Below are 21,924 nucleotides of genomic sequence, written 5' to 3' on the forward strand. Positions count from 1 at the left end.
TTCGGGGGTTTGAGAAGGGCCAGATGTCGGCGCGTCAGGTCCGCTCAGCCGTGAAAACAATGCTGAGCTGCTTCTTGGCTGTCCAGGGTATCGTCCACAGCGAGTCTGTCCCTCCAGGTCAGACTGTAAATCAGGACTACTACATGGAAGTCCTCAGACGCTCCGTGAGGATGTGAGGAGGAAGCAGAGCGTCGTGGCGGAGTGGAGCCGGTTGATCCACCACCACAGAGCGCCAGCGGACACGGCGCTGCGCCTCACGCAGTTTCTGGTGAAGAATAAGATGAATCTCCTCTCCCATCCGCCTTATTCACCAGATGAAGCCTCCAGTGACTTTTTCTTGTTCCCCAAGTTGAAGAAGGAGCTGAAGGGACAGCGGTTTGCAGATGTGGAGGAGGTGACAGAAAAATCGCAGCCAGCAAAAAATGGCACAATTACGCACGGGTCTGACAACACATTCGTGAAGTGGGAGACACGGCTGGAGCGCTGCATTAATGCGGATGGAGATTATGTTGAATGCGACGGTGATGTTTTATTTTGAAATGTCAGAAATAAAAAGTTACAGTCAAATTCCGGGAACTTTTGGGTACGCCCTCGTAAATAAACATATAAAGCAAATCAAAAGTTCTTTTCCAAAGACCAGTGTGGTATTTTGTTGTTTACCTTACTGACGGTTTCGGCAGCTGTCAGCTGTCTTCTTCAGAGTGTTTGTCACGTGACAGTCCAAAATGCATAATAGTCCAAAAAGGTTCATTGGTCTTCCAAGTAATAATCCAAATCAAAAGTTCTTTTCCAAAGACCAGTGTGGTATTACCCGCAAGTCATCACGTGACAAACACTCTGAAGAAGACAGCTGACAGCTGCTGAAACCATCAGTAAGGTAAACAACAAAATACCACACTGGTCTTTGAAAAAGAACTTTTGATTTGGATTATTACTTGGAAGACCAATGAACCTTTTTGGACAACCATATAAAGTGCCCGGTTTCAGAACATGTTTCTATCACATGTCTCAATCACTAGTTTCTACAGTCGTGCTGCTTCACCAGACTCTGATTTTCACATAAATCATCTGTTGATTTTATATTACGAGTTAAAGTGTTGCATAAATCGCCCTATCACAGCACCTCCTCTGTCCTCGTGATGCGGTCACATGACGGGCTGGACCAATCACATTTACATCAGGTTTCAAATATTCAATGTGGAGACGTCCTGCTGGACTCGCTGAAGTCTTCAGAACGGGATTATGGAACTCTATGGGTGACGTCACGGAAGCTCTGTCATTATATTTACAATCTATGACTCATTCATTTTCTACCGCTTCTCCCCTCTCGGGGTCGTGGGAGCCGATCCCAGCTGCAGTGGGCGAAGGCGGGGTAAACTCTGGACAGGTCGCCAGTCTGTCTCAGGGCTGACATATGTACAGACATAAAATGATTCACTCACACATTCATACCTAGGGGCAATTTAGGGTGACAAATTAACCTGACTGGCATGTTTCTGGACCGTGGGAGGAAGCTGGAGTACTCAGAGAGAACACACACACACACACAGGGAGAACATGCGAACTCTACATAGAAAGGCCGGTATTTGAACCCAGGACCTTCTTGCTGTGAGGCACGAGCGCTAACCACTGCACCCTCGTGTGGCCCGGTGGTAACAAAAACATATTTCTCTTATTCTGAATCAAGATTATGAAGATCCTCTGGTCTCAAGGATGGAACCTCTCACCAGCAGGGTAACTCAAAAAGAAAGAATAATTGATACAAACAGAAAACATGATGGTAATCTTTCAATGTGGAAATTTGTGTGCTCCATTTAAACAGTGGAAGACTGAGGAAAATAAATTAATGAATTTTAAACTAAATAACTGGTGAGATGTGGACATGTAATGTTTATGACGTGGCTGTGTCTAACCTAAAGAAGTGAGGTGGGTCAGTATGAACGTCTTTTCTTTCAGCCTTTCTTGTGTGACCTTCTCAAAGCATATCTTCTTAAGACAGCATTACATTTCTTCTTTCTGTTAAAGCTTCCTTCACCTTTTTCACTGCATCCAACACTGTCTCTGCTTCCTTAGCTGCTTCATATCCAATAGCACCACCCACGAGTCCCCCTGCTGCAGCCGAGACTACGGCAGCTGCTTCGACAGCTAATGCTGCAAACCCTCCTGCCGACACTGCTGCAGATGCCGACACTACTGCTGACACTCCTATTAACCCATTAACTTCTTTTACAAGGTTTTTTGTTTGAGATATTTGTGTCACAGCCATTGTAACTAATGTAACCAGAGCCGCCATGCCAAAAAAAGCTCCCAACAAAGCCCCCGTTGTGACCCCGGCCAGTTCAATCAGAAATCTGTTGGCCACGTGGCGTCTGGCCTGGTTTCTGATCTCCTCTGGTGGCAGGTCTTCTGGAGATGATTGCCTGATTTGCTGCTCCTCTCTCTGGATTTCTCTCTCCACAGCTTGCAGCATGTTGTTGGTGTAGCATTGGCCGTTTCTTTCCACCGTTAGCTTGTCGATGGTCTTCAGTAACTCTTCCCTCTGGAAGTGGTTGCTCTTGTAGTCGTTCTGCAGCGTGTTGTCTTTCCAGTATTTGTTGTCGAAGACATGGCACCGGCTGCCGCACCTCTTTACCAGGTCTCTCAGCTTTTGATTCTCACTGATGAACTCCTCGATTTTCTTCCGTTCATTTAACTGGTCGCCGAAAGTGAAGACGACCACGGCGTGTTTGAGAGCATCTTCAGAGAAATACTCACATATTCTGCTGATGACAGCTTGCTCCTGCTCTGAGAATCTCTCAACTCTCAGAACGATGAGAAAGGCGTGAATTCCAGGAGCACACTCTGTAATGCACTTCATGATCTCAGGCTTCAAAGCTTCCTCTGTCTTTTCTGTATCAAACAAACCAGGCGTGTCGACCAAAGTGATCTTTCTGTCACTGACATCTCTGGTTTCAGATTGACATGTGGCAGTTCCAGAAACAGAAGAATGATGTGCAGTGAACAAGTCCTGTCCAAGTATGATGTTAGCGAGGCTGCTTTTCCCACAGCCAGTTTTTCCCAGCAGGACGATCCGCTTTGACTCTAAGGGAGAAAAAAGACTATGATCAAGCATATCTGAATCTTTAATCATGTGTTTTATTAAAGCAATTCAAAATGAAGTAAAGACGGACTGCAGTATGGTTACAACAGCCCCTATGATGAATACCAGAACAACAACTGCGACGTCACCTGCTATGGCGCAAAAAGGGCCCCACCCTGGAGCCAGGCTTAGAGGTTGGGACTCGAATGCATGCGCCTGGTGGCCAGGCATTTGCCCACCTGGCAGGTCTTAGCCTGAAGGGACAACAGAGTTCCGACGCACTCACCCCCCGTCGAGGGAACCGTAGAGGCTGGGTGCAGTGTGGATTGGGTGGCAGCCGACTGCAGGGTGCCACGCGACTCGGTCCTCAGACAAAAAGACTGGCTCTTGGGACATGGGATGTCACCTCATCAGAGGCGAAGGAGCCTGAGCTTGTGAGAGAGGTTGAGAGGTACCGGCCAGATATAGTCGGGCTCACCTCCACACACAGCCTGGGTTCTGGAACCCAATCCCTCGAGAAGGACTGACTCTCCTCCTCTCTGGCGTTGGCCGTGGTGAGAGGCACCAAGGTTGTCAGGGTTTCCTTAAAGCTACACAGCTCAGCCGCCATGTGTTTCATCCCGCGCATTCCAGGTGGGCAGTGTTGAAGAAACCAATTCATTGAAAATAATGATCTATCTGTTATGTTTGGAATGTGCCTGGGATGCGCCAGTGTGGAAACAAGCGCTCCCGCCAATGCGGAAGTGAACTAACGCCGCCCGCCACTCGTGATGTAGGAGGACAAAACAAGCACTCCCACCGCCGCCCCTCGCCACTGGCCACCACTGGGTATGACAGATTTCCCAGAAAGCCTTGCAATTGTCAAAACAATTGTCGCATCTGCCGTCGTCATCGGCAGCGACGACTACTGATGACGTACACGATTGTCGAAGGAGTTTCCCAATTCGGAGGGGTTTACTTTCGGCCCTACTCCTAAGCACTCCGTTTCAAAGGGGTAGGGCTAAGGGGTAGGGCTACAAAGAGAAATGGGATTGGACCTAAGTCTCTGGTTGTACAGGGACTGTCTTGGTTGATATCTGGGGACAGTACCTCTGGACTGGCAAACAGTAGTGGTGGTTCTCCTTTTAAAAATGGGGACTGGAGGGTGTGCTCCAACTATAGGGGGATCACATTTTTCAGTCTTCCCGGAAAAGTTTTTTCTTGGGTACTGGAGAGGAGGATTCGACCAATAGTCCAACCTCGGATCCAGGAGGAGCAATTCAGTTTTTGTCCTGGTCGTGGAACGCTGGACCAGCTCGAGACCCATAGGCTGCATAGAGTTGGCCCAACTAGTCCACATGTGTTTTGTGGACTTGGAGAAGGCGTTTGACTGTGTCCGTTGTGGTGTCTTGTGGGGGGTGCTTTGGGAGTACGGAGTCCAGGGCCCCTTGGACCGTCCGGTCTCTGTATGACCGAAGAAGTAATTTGGTCCACATTACCGGCAGTAAGTCAGACCTGTTATGGGTGCATGTTGGACTCCGGCAGGGCTGCCCCTTGTCACTGGTTCTGCATGTGATTTTTATGGACAGAACTTCTAGGTGCAGCCAGGGGCCGGAGGGGGTCCAGATTGGGGACTACAGGATTTCATGTCTGATTTTTGCAAATGACGTTGTCCTGTTGGGTTCATCCAATCCTGACCTACAGCATGCACTGGAGTGGTTTGCAGCCAAGTTTGAAACACTGGAGATGAGGATTAGCACCTCCAAGTGCAAGGCCATGGTCTTCAACCAGAAGAAGGTGGTCTGCCCTCTCCAGGTTGGCAGAGAAACTGCCCCAAAGTGGCGGAGTTTCAGTATCTTCTGGTCTTGTTCATGAGTGGTGGAAGGATGGGGCATGAGGATGACAGGCGGATCGTTGCTGCGGCTGCAGTGATGCAGTCGTTTTATCAGTCCATTGTGGTGAATACAGAGTTGAGCTGACAAGACAAAGTTCTCGATTTACTGATCTTTACTCCTACCCTCAGCTATGGTCATGAGCTTTGAGTCATGAGTGAAAGGACAAGATCCTGGGCACAAGCCGCTGAAATGAGCTTCCTCCGTAGGGTGGCTGGGCGCTCCCTTAGAGACAGGGTGAGGAGCTCAGTCACCAGGGAGGAGCTCGGAGTAGAGCCGCTACTCCTCCACATTCAGAACAGCCAGCTGAGGAGGCTCCGGTACCTCTTTAGGATGCCTCCTGGACGCCTCCCCGAGGAAGTGTTCGGGGCATGTCCCACCGGGAGGAGACCCCAGGGAAGACCCAGGACACACTGGATAGACTATGTCTCTTGGCTGGTCTGGAAATGCCTTGGTATCCTCCAGGAAGAGCTGGAGGAAGTGTCTGGGGAAAGGAAGTCTGGGCATCCCTACTTAGACTGCTGCACCCAAGACCAGGTTCCAGATAAGTGGTTGACGTTGGATGGATGGATTTAAGTTTGCAACATGCAGTGTTGCAGTGTAAAGGATAAGACGGGTGAGGTTTGTGGGGCCAAGAGCAAGTACAAGCATAAAAGTGGGGTGGGGAGAGGGAGAGGAGAGAAGCAGGAGCACGGCAGACTATTATATACAATTCACAGTAACATTAGGGTGGGGGAGGAGGTGTGACTGCAGTTGGATAGTAGATTAATATGTTCAGTAATTATGTTATATACATTATATTAATTATATTATTTTATAAAACACATCTTGCCTTGTTGTGGACAGGAGGCAGGAATTTATCTCATCAAAAAAGGTGATTTCTGATGAAATCCCAAGTGGATTGCCTCGCATGACTCTGTATGCATGAGTAATGTAATACTATGCAGTCATCTGCAATTATCCGACTCATCATTATTCAATTTCCTACAACTGTGTACTATCTGGTATGATTACGCAGTGATCATGCACATTTCTGGCTCTTGCGAATGCTGGGAATTGATCTGGGACTGTTCACATGTGAACCAGTCAGTCCACCACCAAAAGTTAAACATGTTAAATCTTTTAATGTTTTCCGTCTGAATGTGGACTGTGTCCTATTGATTCTAAATCATTTCGTAACACATTTCTTAAATCCACATACCAGACAGTTTGGCTGTGGGTGTGAAAGGGGATTCAGGACCTACCTTGAACCTGGTTTTGATCAATCTCGTCTTGAGAAGACTTGAAGACCTGTTGGCCCAAGTTAGTGTAAAGTGTTAAACCATTGTGAGCTGATGCTGTTTGCAGGACTCTTTATGTTTAGTCCAGAAAATCTGAATGATTAGCTTTTTCAAGATCATTTTTTTCCTCTTTCAACTTGCAAACATTACATTCAATACAAACCAAGGCTGTAAAAAGAGAATATTTTGTAACTGTGATTATTTGCAGCATTTCTGTAGTTCATCAAAATTAATCACTTTTTATGATCTTTAAAATTCTGTTATTTTTCATTTCGAGGCAGTTGTAAGCCCCTTAAAGGAATACTCCGAAGACTTTGGACCCACGCCATTTCCCTATCATTTACAAAGTGAGATAAGCTCATAAATACCTTATTTCTGTCTGTGTGTCCACCGGCTGGCTCCCAGCTGTTAGCATCGTAGTTAGCTTAGCTCAACTGCGGGAGGTGAAGAGGAGACAGAGCCGGACTGACGAAAGTGGACAAAATACTCCTTCCAGTGGTCCAGGGGATGGCGTATTAGCAAATGAATTAAATCCGAATGGTTATAAAAATGTTTTAAAAGACATGTTTTCCTTTTCAATCCTTTAAAATAGCGTGTTGATACACACAGATCTGCACAAGCATAGCGCTCCGCGGAAGGATATACCTGAGCACAGCGGCTGAGTCTATGGGTTCTACTGCTGTGCTCCGGTACATCCTTCCGCGGAGCACTGCGCATGCGCAGGTCTGTGTGGATCAAAACGTAATTTTAATGGATTGAAAAGGAAAACACGCCTTTTAAAATTTTTTATACCGTTAGGATTTACTTCACCTGCTAATACGCCGTCCCCTGAACCACTGGAAGGAGTATTTTGTCCACTTTCGTCAGTCCGGCTCTGTTTCCTCTTTACCTCCCGCAGTTGAGCTAAGCTAACTATGATGCTAACAGCTAGGATCCAGCCACTGGACGCACAGACAACAAAGATATTTATGAGCTTATCTCACTTTGTAAATGATAGGGATAGAGCGTGGGTCCAAAATCTTCGGGGTATTCCTTTAAGCATTTCTTACCAGAGTGTCTTAATTTAGAGTCATATAAATACAAAGAAAGAATTTATTTTTCACCTTTTTCTTTCAAAATAAAATGCCATGTAGATCCACTAGTATACTTCAAATTTTTCAAAGGTGCATTAAGTCCCCCCTCACCTTTTAAGAACGTTGCTCAGGTTACCAATTTGGGAGAGTTTAGGTAAATTCAGACAGTTTTGGGGCATTGCACCTGGTGGCGCAATGTGCATGGCTGGTGTTGCACTGGTGGCACATGGTGCACCACGCTGAATGGCCGGTGTTGCATCTGTCACACACCTCGCATGGCCTGTTGTGGGCACATTAAGTATGGCCGGCAGCGCAGACATGAAATTTGATAATATCTCCAGAACGGTGAGGTGTACACCGGGTCAGAACAGCCAACCTGATAACGTCCCTGAGAACAGCGTCTTTGACCATGTTGACTGGACTGCAGTCAGTTTCCACCCATTCAGTGATCTCGTTAGTTAGCTTCGTCAGCGTACTTTCATCCACTGGTCTGCACCAACTCTCACTCTCTAAAACTGTACTTTGGTAGAACTGAGGCGACCTGGGCTGAGGTGCATCGGCTGTGTCAGAAAAATGTGCTTTATGGTAATGAGACGTAGACTGACCTGGGCTGGACTGGTGGAGGTGGAGGAGGAGGTGGAGGAGGGGGTGGAGGAGGTGGTGTGTCCAGAGGTTTGAGGGTCCGGACTTTCCCTGACAGACAATGTCAGACTGTCTTTTCCAAGCTGTATGACATGCTGAGTCTGCTGCAGCACCGACTGTTGATCTAACACAGAAGTGGTCAGATTAGTCATTTCAAGAAAGACATGACGGTTAAATGGAATTATTTTCACTGGTTCAGCTCAAAGAACTTCACATGATCAGTCACATTCAGCCGTTCACACACTGGGAGCATCTCAACAGTTCTTCAGCCAGAATAGAGATTCAACCTCAGACATTCAGAATACAAGAAGACCCACTGTCACATAGTTCAAATGAAACACACCCTCTGCTTTCCAACAGTCACATCTTATGGCATTATTAGACAGGTGCTAGGGCTACTCAACCCTGGTCCTCGTGGGCCGTAGTCCTGCATGTTTTAGATGTTTCCCTCGTCCAACACAGCTGATTCAAATGATCAGCTCATCATCAAGCTCTGCAGAAGCCTGGTAATGATCCTGATCATTTGAATCAGCTGTGTTGGACGAGGGAAATATCTGAAACATGCTGGATTGCGGCCCACGAGGACCAGGGTTGAGCTAGGAGAAGACAGGAACTGTGTGTTGTACACTGTGTGCACTGTCTGTCGACTGGACCTGTCATTAAAAGGAGTATCCCCGGAGAAAGTCTTCTCTCCATCATTCCACATAGTGTCAGAAGCTCTTTGAGATTTGGACTCTTCATGGAAATAGTCAAGTGAGCTGGGATTAAACCGTCGTGAGGCAGGTTAGTTTTTCCCTACTGATGACGTATTGTTGCTTTCAAGAAACTTTCCTTTCAATAAGTCCACAGAGTGGCCTCTCTGGAAACAGCAGTTTGAATGTTTTAAGTTCGCCACGAAGCTTGATCAGGACGATGGCCAAGTGCAGGTGAGCTGCCTCATTTACGCCATGGGAAGCAAGGCGGAAAACATCTACAACTCATTCACATTTTCCCAGAATGATGACAGCAACGCTTTTGCCACTTTAGTGGGGTAGTTTGATGAATCCTTTTTTTCCATGGAGGACCATTATCCACAGTGTGCACGTTTTCATCAGCGAGCACAGCAGCCGGGAGAGAGAGCACAGTGTTTAATCTGAGCCTGTCCTGATCCGATATTGATATCGGATATTGGTCCAATATCAGCCAAAAAACAAGTATCGGATTTTAACGGATTGCATTTAAAATCTTCGATATAAGCGCTCCGTTCAGCAGTCCATGTTCTGCTCCAGCACTTCTATCCATAGGTGACTCTGGTTCACATTCTCAACACAGTAGGTGGCAGTAATGCACCTTAATGTTGGTTTCACCCGCCACAAATGCCACAGAGGAAGAGTTCCTGGATCCAGCCAATAGAACACCTCTTATCCAGCATGCAGAGCCCACGTGATCACAACAACACCTACGTGTGTGCGCTACTGAAGGAGAAGTGATGTCGGCCGTGTGGCAATATTTCACCGTAAACTTGGACAAAGACGTTGCAGCTGAGTGCAACACTTGTCATGCACAAGTTTCCCATGGTGTCACCATGATAGAAATCCATGCTTTAGACGAGCTGGAGGCACGACTGAGCCAGGAGCTGTAACGTGACGAACGGCAATGTCCATCAGGAGGAGCGGCATCTAAACCTGCAGGGCAGCAAGCCTGAATGAGGCTGATTCAGCCTCTCAGCCAGCGCTCCGGAGCAAGGCTTTCAGACGTTCCTGCAGGGGGTTTCTCTGCTGATCCAGGTCCTGAGAACCCAGCATTACACAGGACCAACTCAACAACTGGTAGTGGCAATGTCCTTTCTAAGAAAAACAGTTTTCACACCCCATATGTGTCTGCATTTAATGACTCTTGCTCAACAGAAGCCCAGCCATGTTTTAGCATTTGACATTTCTTTCGAATTAGTGGTGCTGAATGGAAAACAACCAAGAAGCAAGGCAAGCAAACAGAAAGAATATGATTCCCTCCACGTCCTCCATGTTTGCACTGCAAATTCTGCCGCGTTTGCTAACACATAATGACGTCACATCCTCCATTGTAACACGGCCATTTGTCACCCACCTGACATTCCAGCTGTCACCCGGCACAATGGAAACCTGACACTAAATGTGCCTTTCCCAACCTGACCCGACCCGACCCATTAGGGGTGTGAATCTCAGCACTGAGGACGATTCGATACGCATCTCGATGCACTGCCAGCGATATGATACTTTAACGATACGTGGGATTTTCTAGCGATACGAAGCGACACAGTGCGATCCGATATGATGTGATACGATGCGATTCAACATGATGCAAATAAGCAAAGAAAAAAAAGATTAAAAAAGATATAATTCGATATGATACTACAAAAAGGATTTATTTATTCCTCATAGGCACTTGACAGTAAATTCAACAAAAGTGCTGATTTTGCCATCTTAAAAACTCTCAATGAGTAACTTAAAGTGACACTTCCCACAGTGCAATCAATGTTTTTTTCAAACTCCTGTCTGCAAAACATCCTGCTGATATGAACTCACTAGGAGGGAGGCTGATACAGTAGTGAGGAGCAGAAAGTGTAAACCAACTTTCACCCTTTCACAATGGGGTTTTGTGCAAAGAAAATGTAAACATTTTGGCATCTGAGACTGACAGCTGCTACTGTAGTGTAAACACAAACAGACAACTCTCACTGAGTGTCTTTTATGAAATGTCCATCTCCATATGACAAAGTAAAAAATTTAAACAATAAAGTAAAAATTTAAACAATAGTTCAGTCATAGGCTCAAAGCTGCTGTGTGTATTGTAAAGTAGACAGACTACTCCCTCTGAGTGTCTTATTATGAAATGTCCATAAGAATTACAAAAGAAAAGAAGATGAAAACAGGTCTTTCTGCACATGCCACTCTCGCTATCCACACCTCACTTTGTGATGCATTTCGAATGGCACTGCTTCTATTTTTTTTTCAGGATGATCAGTTGGTCCACATGTTCAGGAAGAAGCCGACTGCGCTCTGCTGTTGGCACTAAGGAAAAGTCATTTTGTGTGAAATAAAAGATTTTCTGGGGCTAATTCTGAAACTCGGAAGAGAAAACGCTCTGTTTCACTGAAAATCCCGCCTCTCCCCCTGTGGACTTTGACTGACAGTGAACTTCACCCAATCAGCACTTCAAAACAAATACGCTAGCTAGCTTTAGCTCTTTAGCTCTGGCTTCTCCACGCGCGAAAACGTCTTTTCCTGTGAGAAACTCACCAAGCGCAGACCCTCCAGACCCTTCAGACCCTTCAGACTCTTGCTCTTGCTTGACTGTTGCTTTCAGACGATGGTCAAAGTTTATCTCCGTAATCAGAGTTAGAAAAAAGCAGCAACGCTGATTGCCGAGGGCCTGCGGGAGGGAGGGGGGCTCAGGGGAGCCATCTTCACCGTGTGACGTGAACGTGGGAAACAGAGCGTTTTCACGGGTGCGGGAGGGGCTGCCTCTCTGAGCAGCAGAAACGAGAGGAAAGCTGAAACACGCAGGCATGAAGGAAAAAAACGCTTTGGGGTGTTTTTGGTGAGTACATAACTATGTAACAAGGTTAAAACATACAAAAAGTGAATTATGCATGATACAGCCCCTTTAAGTGAGACATAAATTAAGAGTAGAACTAACTGCTGATAATATCGTATTTCTTACCATATCCTCCACTTGTTCTGCTATTCTCAGGAATATCACGTCCTTTGCAGTGTTGTCAGCATCCATGAAGTGCAGGTCTTTGAAGCAGGGATGAGGCATTGTCCAGGAAGTCTTGGATGTAGTTGTAACAGGACTCAAAGTCCTGTCTGAATTTTTTTATATCTCAGCAATGACCGCTCGCTGTGGTTTTCTCCAAATTCTGACTGCAGTTTGGCCAGTAGTGGGGAAATGGTGGAGATAGTGGGGTCTTTTCCTCACTGAGGAGCGTGGTTGCCAATTTCAGGGGGGACATCAGTTTCACAATTTCTGGGATGACTTTCATCTCATCATCTGAGAGGGCAGGCAGTAGTTCTCCCCTTGGCTGGATTCTCCTTAATACTGCCGCCAAAGCATCCTTCTGTTCCCAAAAACGCTCCAACATCTCAAGGGAACTGTTCCACCTTGTGGGAACATCATGGATGAGCTGGTGGTGTGCCAGACCCAAGTTGTGCTGCTGATCACGGAGAGCATCAGAAGCTTTGGTACTTTTGTGAAAAAATGTTACGACTCTCTTTATTTTCACCAGGATAGGTTCCACCTCGTCCACTTTAAATGTTTTTTGCGAGGATGAATTCAGTGTGTGTGCTCTGCACCGCACACGTGGCTTCATTTCTGCAGCAGACCCAGCCAGGACCATGTTTGTTGCATTATCTGTGAGTAATGCTGGCTTCTTGTCACCAATCTTCCACTCGCGGCAAACATTACGCAGTAACTCTGCAAGATTTGCTCCGGTGTGAGACTCACGGAAAGCTCTGGTCTGGAGAACGTTTTTGCATTTCCCACTGCGTGTCAATGTGGTGTTCCGTCACTGTTATATATGAGTCAGTGGCCCAAGACGACCACCCATCCACTGTAAGTGCAACTCTTTGTGCACAGTTCAGTGACACAACAATCTCACTTTTCACTTTGTTGTACAGATCAGAGATATGTTTGTCAGTGAAGACAGACCTGTCTGCTATTTTATACCGGGGTTTCAAAACGTGCACGAGCTGTCTGAAGCCCTCGTTTTCCACCACGTTTTAAGGCTGCATGTCATTGCATATGAAGTAAGCAATGGCGTTAGTTGTAGCCATTGCGCGGTCAGAGTTTGCTGCGAGAGGACCCCCAAAACAGAAAGCGAAACTTTTCTGATTCTGACTTGATGTGCTGAGTTTATCTCCGGTGTCAGACGATGAACTAGACGGGTAGGAAGCGGCACACTTGCTGGTGATATGGTGTACTCTATTGAAGTGGGTCTGCATGTTTGTCGTGCTGCCTATTGTACGGCTTCTTGACGTGGCATTCTTTGCAAATGATGGACGATTTGTCGAGATTTCCATCTGCAAGTGTTTGAAGTGTCTCCAAACATATAAGTTAAATGTTGCGGGTGCATTAAATGTAGAATCTTCCTCGCTGCTGCTCACACGGATGCCCACGATGTTTTGCGAGATGTGCCTCATGGCTTCGGTCAGTCAATACAAAACACAAAATAATGATGGTGCATTCACTGCGCCTGGGGAAACAGCAGATGGGGTGAAGTTTACAATGAATTAAATGAATTGCTTCGGATTTTACCGATACCCGCCAACACACCAAGTTCAAACTAGATTTCACCCATCCATTGCATCGACATCTAGTGAATGACTCCTGATGGGTGATACAAGGTTTCACCTTGCTGAGGCACTTGCCAATTTTTGGATTGTGCAGCAGAGTGATTGCATGAAATGTAGTGTCATGTCATGTCATATACGAATGTAATGTGTTTTTAATCGTGCTGGGCAACGATTCAATTTCTTAATCGCGATTAATCGCATAATTGTTCTGCGATTAATTGTGATTAATCACATTATGCGCAAAATATATTAATGAATTCAAAAGTACTCTGTAATGATCCTCCTGCCCCCAGCCGGGGACAGGGACCTTTTTTTTTTTTTTTTTGCAAGAAATTTTCAAGAAGCATAATTTTACAATAATAATTTTACAATTCATCAAATATGATTTATAATAACTTAAAAAACCAAGTCTTTACCAAGATTGACACACACACACACACACACACACACACACACATACACACGCACACACACACACACACACACACACACCAGAAAGAGCAAAGCAGATGTAAAACAAAGCTTGTTATGAGCGCACACTTTCTCAAACTTCATTCTGTCTCTGACCGTGCCCGGGTCCTCTGGTCCTGGCTGGCCTGGGGGTCTCCACACTTCGGTGTGCGGGTTCCCCTTGGTCTGGCGGGGTCGGGGGTCGAGCGCTGGGGCCCTAATATTAATGACCTTCGCCTTCTCCTGGTGTGGACGGCACCACTGGTAGTGTTTTGCCATGATGCTTAGTGCCATGCCATGTCTCCTCTGCTGTGTGCAAATAATTCGGAGTGTGTGTGTGTGTGCGTGTGTGTGTGTGGTGTAGAGTTGCCAACCGTTCCTTGAAAAACGGAATCGTTCCGTATTTGGATGTAAAAGTGTGCGTTCCGTACTGAGCTGAAAAGGAACGCACTTTGTTCTGTATTTTTGTGAGAGTCAAAACGTGAGCAATGGAACATGCGCTTCTTTTTGAAAACTTACGGTAAATTGTTCACCGGCTCTCTGACGTTCTGTGACCAATGAGCTGACAGAGATGGCTCGACAACGCAGAATCACTCTTATCTCATTGGTCAAAAAAAAAAAACGTTCCTGGGAGGCTACGGCAGCTCATTGGCCAGTAGTCAGTTCGTCACAGAGGCATGGGAAGAAGGAAATCAAAACATTACAGCAGCATGGCTTCCAGAGACATGGAAGTTTGTGCTGTTTCCATATCACATATATCATATATCATGTTTAGTTCATTGATGTGTGTCTGCTGCTGCAGACTGTGGTGTGTTTTCAGTTTAGAAACGGAACCTTGTTGGTGTTTTTGTTCAGAAGGTTTTTCAGTTTTGATTTTGCACTTTTTTAGTTGAAAATAAAAAAAAAAGAACATGTTAAAATCCAGAAGAGACAGCAGCTGTTTGTTATTTTGCACATTTAGCAATAAATATAGAATAGAATAGGAATAGAAGACTTTTTTAATCTCACAGTGGAGAAATTTACAGGTGTATAGGCTCATAGAACCCACAGCGGGGTGCAAAAGTAATGAATGGTGCAATAATTAACAAGTTATAGTGCAAATCATACTAGGATTGATAATAGAAGCTAAAGACAATGAAGATCTAACTGTATGTACAACCTGAATCTTAAAAATGTAACAGGATATATATACATACATATATATATATATATATATATATATATATATATATATATATATATGATATACAATATATACAATACAATATGCAATATATGATGCAGTATGATATAATAGGTACAATATGTTTTAGCAGAGTGAATGGATGATAAAGTGTCGCTGAATTTCTGAAAGGGCGGGTGCAGGATATTATAATGTCCAGGATTAGGTTATATTTTGCACAGTAGAACTGTACAGTCTGACAGCGGTGGGGATGAGAGGCCTGTGGCAGCTCCTTCCTGCTCTGAGGGTCTCAGTCTCCTCTGACGGAGCTGCTGAGCTGCTCTACCGTCTGGTGCAGTGGCTGAGAGCTGCTGTCCATCATGATGATGATACTGGAATGATAACTGTCTCACTGTAGGCCTCAAATACAAACAGATCAAGCTGATCATGAGTTATTGCAGTCTTGCTGCTGTAGGTGTAATGCAGTAGCCTAATGTGTTTTTCTCGTCTGTAACAGGTATAACTGTGGCAAAATGCTGTTATATATGCGTTTTTCACCCCCCCAAAAACCCAGTTTTTTTCAGGTGCCCGCGAGAGGCGTTTCTTATTTCAATCTCTGGGAGTTGGCAACCCCAGTGTGGTGTATACTTATTGATGGTGCAGTTTTTATTCTTTTGTTTTTATGACTGTTTTTACTGTTCAGCACTTTGCCTTGTTTTTATAAGTATGAAAAAGTGCTCTACAAATAAAGTTTGATTTGATTAGATTTGATTTGACCCTCAGAGTCTCAGACAGAGAAGACAGGATAAATTCAGTGATGCTGAATTGTGCCTCATTCAGCCAGATTGTGTGTTGAAGGAATGAAAATAAACTTGCAAAAAATATCTCAATTATGTATAAGGTAAAGTATCTTCTCGACCACAAATCGTTACATATATTGTATTGTTCCTTGGTGTTACCATATCTGAGCTATTGCGCTGAGATATGGGGAAGCAACTATAAAAGCTCAACATTGCAAATCTCGCTTTTGCAAAAGAAGGCCATAAGAATAATTCATAAAGCTGGTTATTTTGACCATACAAATATACTGTTTCTTAAATCCAAAACACTAAAGTTTCAGGACATTGTAGAATTTCAAATAGCTCAACTCATGTACAGAGCACAGCAAAACTCCTTGCCAGAAAACATTCAAAAGCACTTTCATCATCCATATAATGTTTATCATCTCAGAGACATTGGTTGCAAATTTCTTATTCCCAAACACAGATCGACAATGAAAAGCTTTTGTGTCTCCGTTTCAGGTGTAAAACTTTGGAACAACTTAAGTCCAGATCTGAAAAAATGTTCAAGCATGAGGATATTTAAGAAAAAAATAAAAGAATCGATACTAAAGAATTACGACCTTAAGGAAATCAACTAATTTGAAGATGTTTTCTTTGTCTTTGGAATTTATGATATGTTACTGATCTGACACAGGAAACTGATAATGATAAGTTTCAATTGGGAGAGGGGGTGGGATTAAATAAGCTCTGCTTCTTCCCACTCCTTTTCAGACATGTAGGATGGCATCTATGTTCTTTATGTTTGGTATATTTTGTTTGAATTGATGTCTGTTTTGATTGATGTCTGCTTTACAAAGTCGCTATTTAGATGACTTTTCAATATTGAATTATGGTTTGCATGTTTGAAACAAATAAATTCATTCATTCATTCATTCATTCATTCATTCATTCATTCATTCATTCAAGGGAAATTTACTTTATTTTGCGTGTTTTCAGCACCTGAAGACCGCCCAGCGGGGCGAAGCGTTCTGCCGGCAAAAGACGTGATTTAATAGTCACTTTCACTTTTGTCATATTTGCGCTTGTTATTTCAGTTTGTGCCTCATACCAGCCTTTTCCTCCTGATTTTCAGGTAAGCAATGCGTTAAAACGCCCAGCCCTAGTTTTTAACGTGTCTGCACCAAAAACAAATTTCCACCTTGGTGGACAATAAAGTATTCGTATTCGTATCTCGCACATGCGCATAGATGCATCCATTAATATCGATTATTTTCCACACTCTCAGTACCGATACGAGCTGTGCAGTGGAAACGTTACTGGAGGCACCAGCGGTCTCACAACCTGTGTTTCATGCAGCCGCAGCGTCTGTCTGCTGTTTAAACCACTTGAAATGGCATCAAGTTGCAGACGACAGAGCTCAGCAGAGCCACACACCACTTTCTGAAAACTTAAAGCATCCTTGACATGATATTTCATAGCGACAGCCTTCATGTCTTGATGTGGATTCATATCACCGTTCATAATAATAAACGGAGCAGGAAGTGGAACAGAAACCATTTAGCCGATAACTGGAGAAAACTGAAAGTGCATCCCGGACTGGAGCACAGAGTCGATTCCACCTACTTAATTCCACCTATGCTAATTAAATCCAGAATAAAACTTTTCGATGTTTCTGGCTGTTTTGAAGTTTCCTATCCCATTTGAAAACGAAAGCAAAGGCCTGGATTTATTTCAGAGGATCTGCTCCTGAAATGGACCAGTCTGTCAGAAGTATGAACAGTCACCTTGAGTTTAATTTAGCCTTTTAAATTCATTCATTTAGTTTTATTTACACTTACCTTCTCGACGTCTGAAAGCAGTCCTGTAGATGTTTTCTGACACTTCCTCCACAGGTGAACACTTTCCTCCACCTGATTTGGGTTTGCTCTGGAAATAAGATCTAATTGTCTTCTTCTGCTCCTTGGACAGTCTGCCTCTGCCACCTTCAAAATAAACCGGGTAGCTGTATTTATTACCCATCTTTCTCCAGTGAAGAGTAAATCACAACAAATACAACCCTCCAGCACAGCTGGGCTTCAGACAGGCTGCTGTGTCGATGGCTGCAGGGTTTGGGTTAAACGTATAGAGGCAGGAAATGAGCAGACTTCCTTCTGCGGAGGATCAGAGAGAAACCGCATGGCTCTGTGCTGAGGGGGAGGGTGAGTGGAGAGGTTTGTTTTGGTTTTGATTTTTAATTTTCTTTTATGACTCAATCAGTCAAATCAAAAAAACAGCATGAAAGAAATACTTAGACTTACACAGCCTTTACTGTCGTTCACATATGCACAATTCTATACAGAATTAAATTTTGCTGTAAATGGCTCAGCACACTGTTGGATACCAAAAAAAAAAAAAAAAAAAAAAAAGAGAGAGAGAGACATTTAACTTGAATTTCAAGTTGTGTTTCGAGTAGTGCAGGACGGTGAAGTGGGCATGGTGCCTGTGCTTATAGTCGTTATAGTCGGTCATTCAGCAGTCTGGTGGCCTGTACAAAAAGCTATTGCAGAACTGAGTCGTCCTGAATGCTGCAGAACCTCCATCCAGAGGCCAGCAGGGAGAACTGTCGATGGTGGGGGTGTGAAGGGTCACTGCTGATGCTTTTGGCTCAGGATATGTGCGATGTCATGGATGGAGGGTAGAGACAGGTTTTTTCTGCTGTCCTCACCACTCTCCCCACATCGTTCCAGTCAGAGGCACTGCAGCCTCCACACCACACAGAGAAGCAGTTGGTCAGAATGTTCTCTGTGGTGCATCTGTAGAACGTAGTGAGGATGTCCGGGGGCAGGTGGACTCTCCTCATCTAGACCAGGAAGTTCATGCTCTGCTGTGTCCTCTCAAAGGGCAACTTCGGTTTTTTGACATCTGGACCTTATTTCTAGGTGTGTGCATGCTCATATACTCACTCAGACAAACATCGTGCAGCTCGGAGTCCTTCAGAAGTTATTTAGATCTAACCGATGTAGCCGCACTTAGCGGGGGCCACGGCAATGGAGCTTCAGCGCGGGACATAATCTCTGCTAAGTCGCTCATTTCGACTGTATTTCTTCATCCATCGCCAGTGTTATCATAAAATCAGCTCGTCTACCGTCTTCAGGTGAGTCAGCTGACAGTTTTCGCTAACTTAGCCACAATTAGCTCAGATGGGAACGTTGCGGCGCTCCTCTCCCCAGCAGAGAGGTACTTTGAGGTGGCCTCGGCTGTCACGGTGCCCCGGCGTCTGACTTCCAGGGGCTGAGTTGGAAAATGGCCCTCAGCTGCTCCACGGAGGCTCCGGACACTGTCGAAGATGCACGGCTCGCGCGCGGCCGCTGGATGTCTCTCCTCGCCGGGAGGAAGCGTATCTCCGCTCCCCGGCGGATGCGCGCTCCACGCCGGCCGCGGGACGCATGACGACCCGCCGCGCCGCGGCCGGAGCTCTCTCCTCACCGGGAGGAAGTGTATCTCCGCTCCCCAGCGGATGCGCGCTCCAAGCCAGGCAGCGGGACACCGCCGGAGGCCCCCCCTTCCGACCGGAAGGCAACCCAGCGCCGATGGATTGAGAAATACAGTCGAAATGAGCGACTTGGCAGAGATTATGTCCCGCGCTGAAGCTCCCTTGCCGTGGCCCCCGCTAAGTGCGGCTACATCGGTTAGATCTAAATAACTTCTGAAGGACTCCGAGCTGCACGATGTTTGTCTGAGTGAGTATATGAGCATGCACACACCTATAAATAAGGTCCAGATGTCAAAAAACCAAAGTTGCCCTTTAACCAGTGACGCAGCCTTGAGGGGAGCCTGAGCTGAGGGTGATGACCTTGGAGGTCTTCAGCCCGACCCCCACTGACTGTGGTCTGTCAGTGAGGAAGTCCAGCAGCCAGTGGCACAGGGGGGTGTTGAAGCCAGGGATCCCAGTTTGTTCTCCAGATGTTGTGGGATGATGGTACTGAATGTTGAACTAAAGTCCAGGAACAACAGCTGCATATGGGTGTTCTTCTCCTCCAGGTGTGCAAGACTCAGGTGGACAGTGGAGGAGATACTCAGTTGAGCGGTTTGGCCTGTTGGCAACCTGGAGAGAGACTGGAGATGATGTGCTTTTTTACTGACCTCTCAAAGCACTTCCTCATGATGAGTCAGCGGCACTGTGGCTTGGTCCAATGACGTGTTAAAAATGTCTGTTAAAACACCAGCCAGCTGGTCTGCACATTCCCTGAGAACCTGCCCAGGTATGTTATCAGGGCCAGGGGTCTTCCCGGGGTTGACCTTCCTCAGAGTCTTCTTCACATCAGCTGTATCAAGATGGAGGGTCTTTTCACCCTGGTGGACGGCCTTCTTTGCAGGAGAGCTGTTGAGTGCCTCAAACCTCCCAAAAAGGTATTTAGGTCATTTAGGAAGTCTGAGTCAGCCTTACCTGCTGGAGGGGGGCTATCTTGTAGTTAGTGATGGCCTGTATACCTTTCCACATATTCCTGGTGTTGCTGGCGTCGTGAAAAAGGTCCTGGATCTTTTGACTGTGAGCTCGCTTTCCTAGTCTGATGGTACAGTTTAAGTTGGTTCTCGCTGTCGTCAGGGCCTCCTTGTCGTCAGGCCTGAAGGCTGAGCTTCGAGCTTTTAGCATGTTCCGTACTTCACCAACTATCCAGGGGTTTTTGGTTATCTCGGGTGCTGATGGTCTTCCTAACACTGACGTCCTCTGTGCATTTGTTGATGTATGCTGACGCAGACATGGCGTACTCCTCAATGCTGGTTTGATTGTTGTAGGTGGCCGCAGTCTGGAACATGTCCCAATCCGTGCACTCAAAACAGTCCTGAAGAGCCTCCATTGCCAGACCACACCCTCACCCACTGCATGAAAAGCCAGATTTTTGGCCCTGGAACCTTCAGGAAGTGTACCTCGTTTCCGGCAGTTTCCAGGTTGTGAACTCCAGGTGTACCTGTGCTGTAAATTGTCAGAAAACCAATTCGTGTGGAGGAGAGGGAGGGGGTGATGGGAAGGGGGCGGGAAGAAAAAACTCCTCAGGCTTGTCTGGCTTCATTCAGGACACCCATTGGTTGAGAGGAGACACGGAATCAACAAAATACTGTGTGATGATTGGCTGAGAGATCTGTTGCTATTGGTGGACCTCGGTTCATGTCTTTTGAGTCGTGTTTATTAGTCTTCATGCAGTCCGGCTGTCCTCTCTAAAGACGTCTGGATGTGAAGCTGGTCTTCCCTCCAGCAGGTCTGGACAGCAGCTCCCAGGCTGCTGCTTCTTTCTGCGGGAAGATGAAGACCGGTACGCCGCGATGAACGCTCCATCAGCACCGCCCGACACTGCAGCACTGCTGAAACAGAAAAATACAGTCTGAGGGACCAGTAGGAGTATTCTAACCACATCGTACACAAAACACACAATGTAATGGATCAAATTAATATATCTTACTCTCTACTGTGGAGACTGGGACTCTGTGCTCGTCTTCAGTGCTCTGTGCCGCTGAACAAGCTGTTAAAACCACTTCCCAGGATGCGTTTGTCAGAGCAGGTTTCGTTCACCGGAGCCTGGGCTCCTGAAGACGCTGTTGTTCGCCCAGAGTGGCTCCAGACCCCGAGCCTCCGTCCAGCCTCGGTGTCTGGCAGGACTGGCTGGAACCAGTCGGTCAGGCTGTCCCGGATGAGTGTCCATGCTCAGTAGGAGAGGAAGCGGCTTTGTCTTATTTAATTAAGTTTTAATGATACAGAGCAGCTGAGAAAAGAAGCCGCTGAGCTAAAGACCGGAGAGTTCACTCAGCAGGGACTGCACATGCGCGTTTCCTTCTCAAGCAGCGGATGCTGAGAAGAGGATCGTTTGATTTAAGGCACTGGGACGTTTTCGATGAACTGGTCCACAGACGTTAAGACACGCTGCCTGCGCCGGGACAAGACAAACAATAAAATTAAACCAACAATCGAACCAATGATCACATGATCTGTTCAGACTTTTATTCTGAATCTTATTTTTTTGTTTCACATAAAAGAAGTAGTTTACCAGCATCAAGTGTTTTTAATTCCTGCCCACTCCATAGACCTGAAGGCAGCCTATGGTAAAATATTAATCATGTAGAATCATATATAGCATTGATCATATTTAAGTAAGTAATGAGTGGTTGTATGATAATTCACTTAAAATCACATTCCAACTGCTTTACATAAAATGAATTTGTTTTTTTTTTTTTTTTAATAGCACTAAATTATTTAGCGGGGATTAAGAATGTTTTAGGGAGCTTCAGCCCCATAAAATA

General features: G+C 45.7%; 2 protein-coding genes across 2 annotated transcripts in view; both read right to left on the reverse strand.

Annotated features, from left to right (window-relative positions):
* Positions 1-21,924, reverse strand: part of LOC115408404 (GTPase IMAP family member 7-like) — a 693,369-nt gene that overhangs the window by 156,522 nt on the left and 514,923 nt on the right. The window lies entirely within an intron of this gene.
* LOC115408454 (uncharacterized) lies at positions 1,160-17,751 on the reverse strand. Its single transcript, XM_030119237.1, has 4 exons — positions 17,490-17,751; positions 7,909-8,069; positions 6,195-6,240; positions 1,160-3,081 (listed from the first exon to the last, which is right to left on the reverse strand). The coding sequence occupies exons 1-4, from the start codon at positions 17,668-17,670 to the stop codon at positions 1,991-1,993; spliced, it is 1,479 nt and encodes a 492-aa protein (XP_029975097.1). The 5' UTR covers positions 17,671-17,751; the 3' UTR covers positions 1,160-1,990.

This window comes from Salarias fasciatus, chromosome 3 (genome assembly GCF_902148845.1).
Source record: "Salarias fasciatus chromosome 3, fSalaFa1.1, whole genome shotgun sequence".
Classification (NCBI taxonomy): domain Eukaryota; kingdom Metazoa; phylum Chordata; class Actinopteri; order Blenniiformes; family Blenniidae; genus Salarias; species Salarias fasciatus.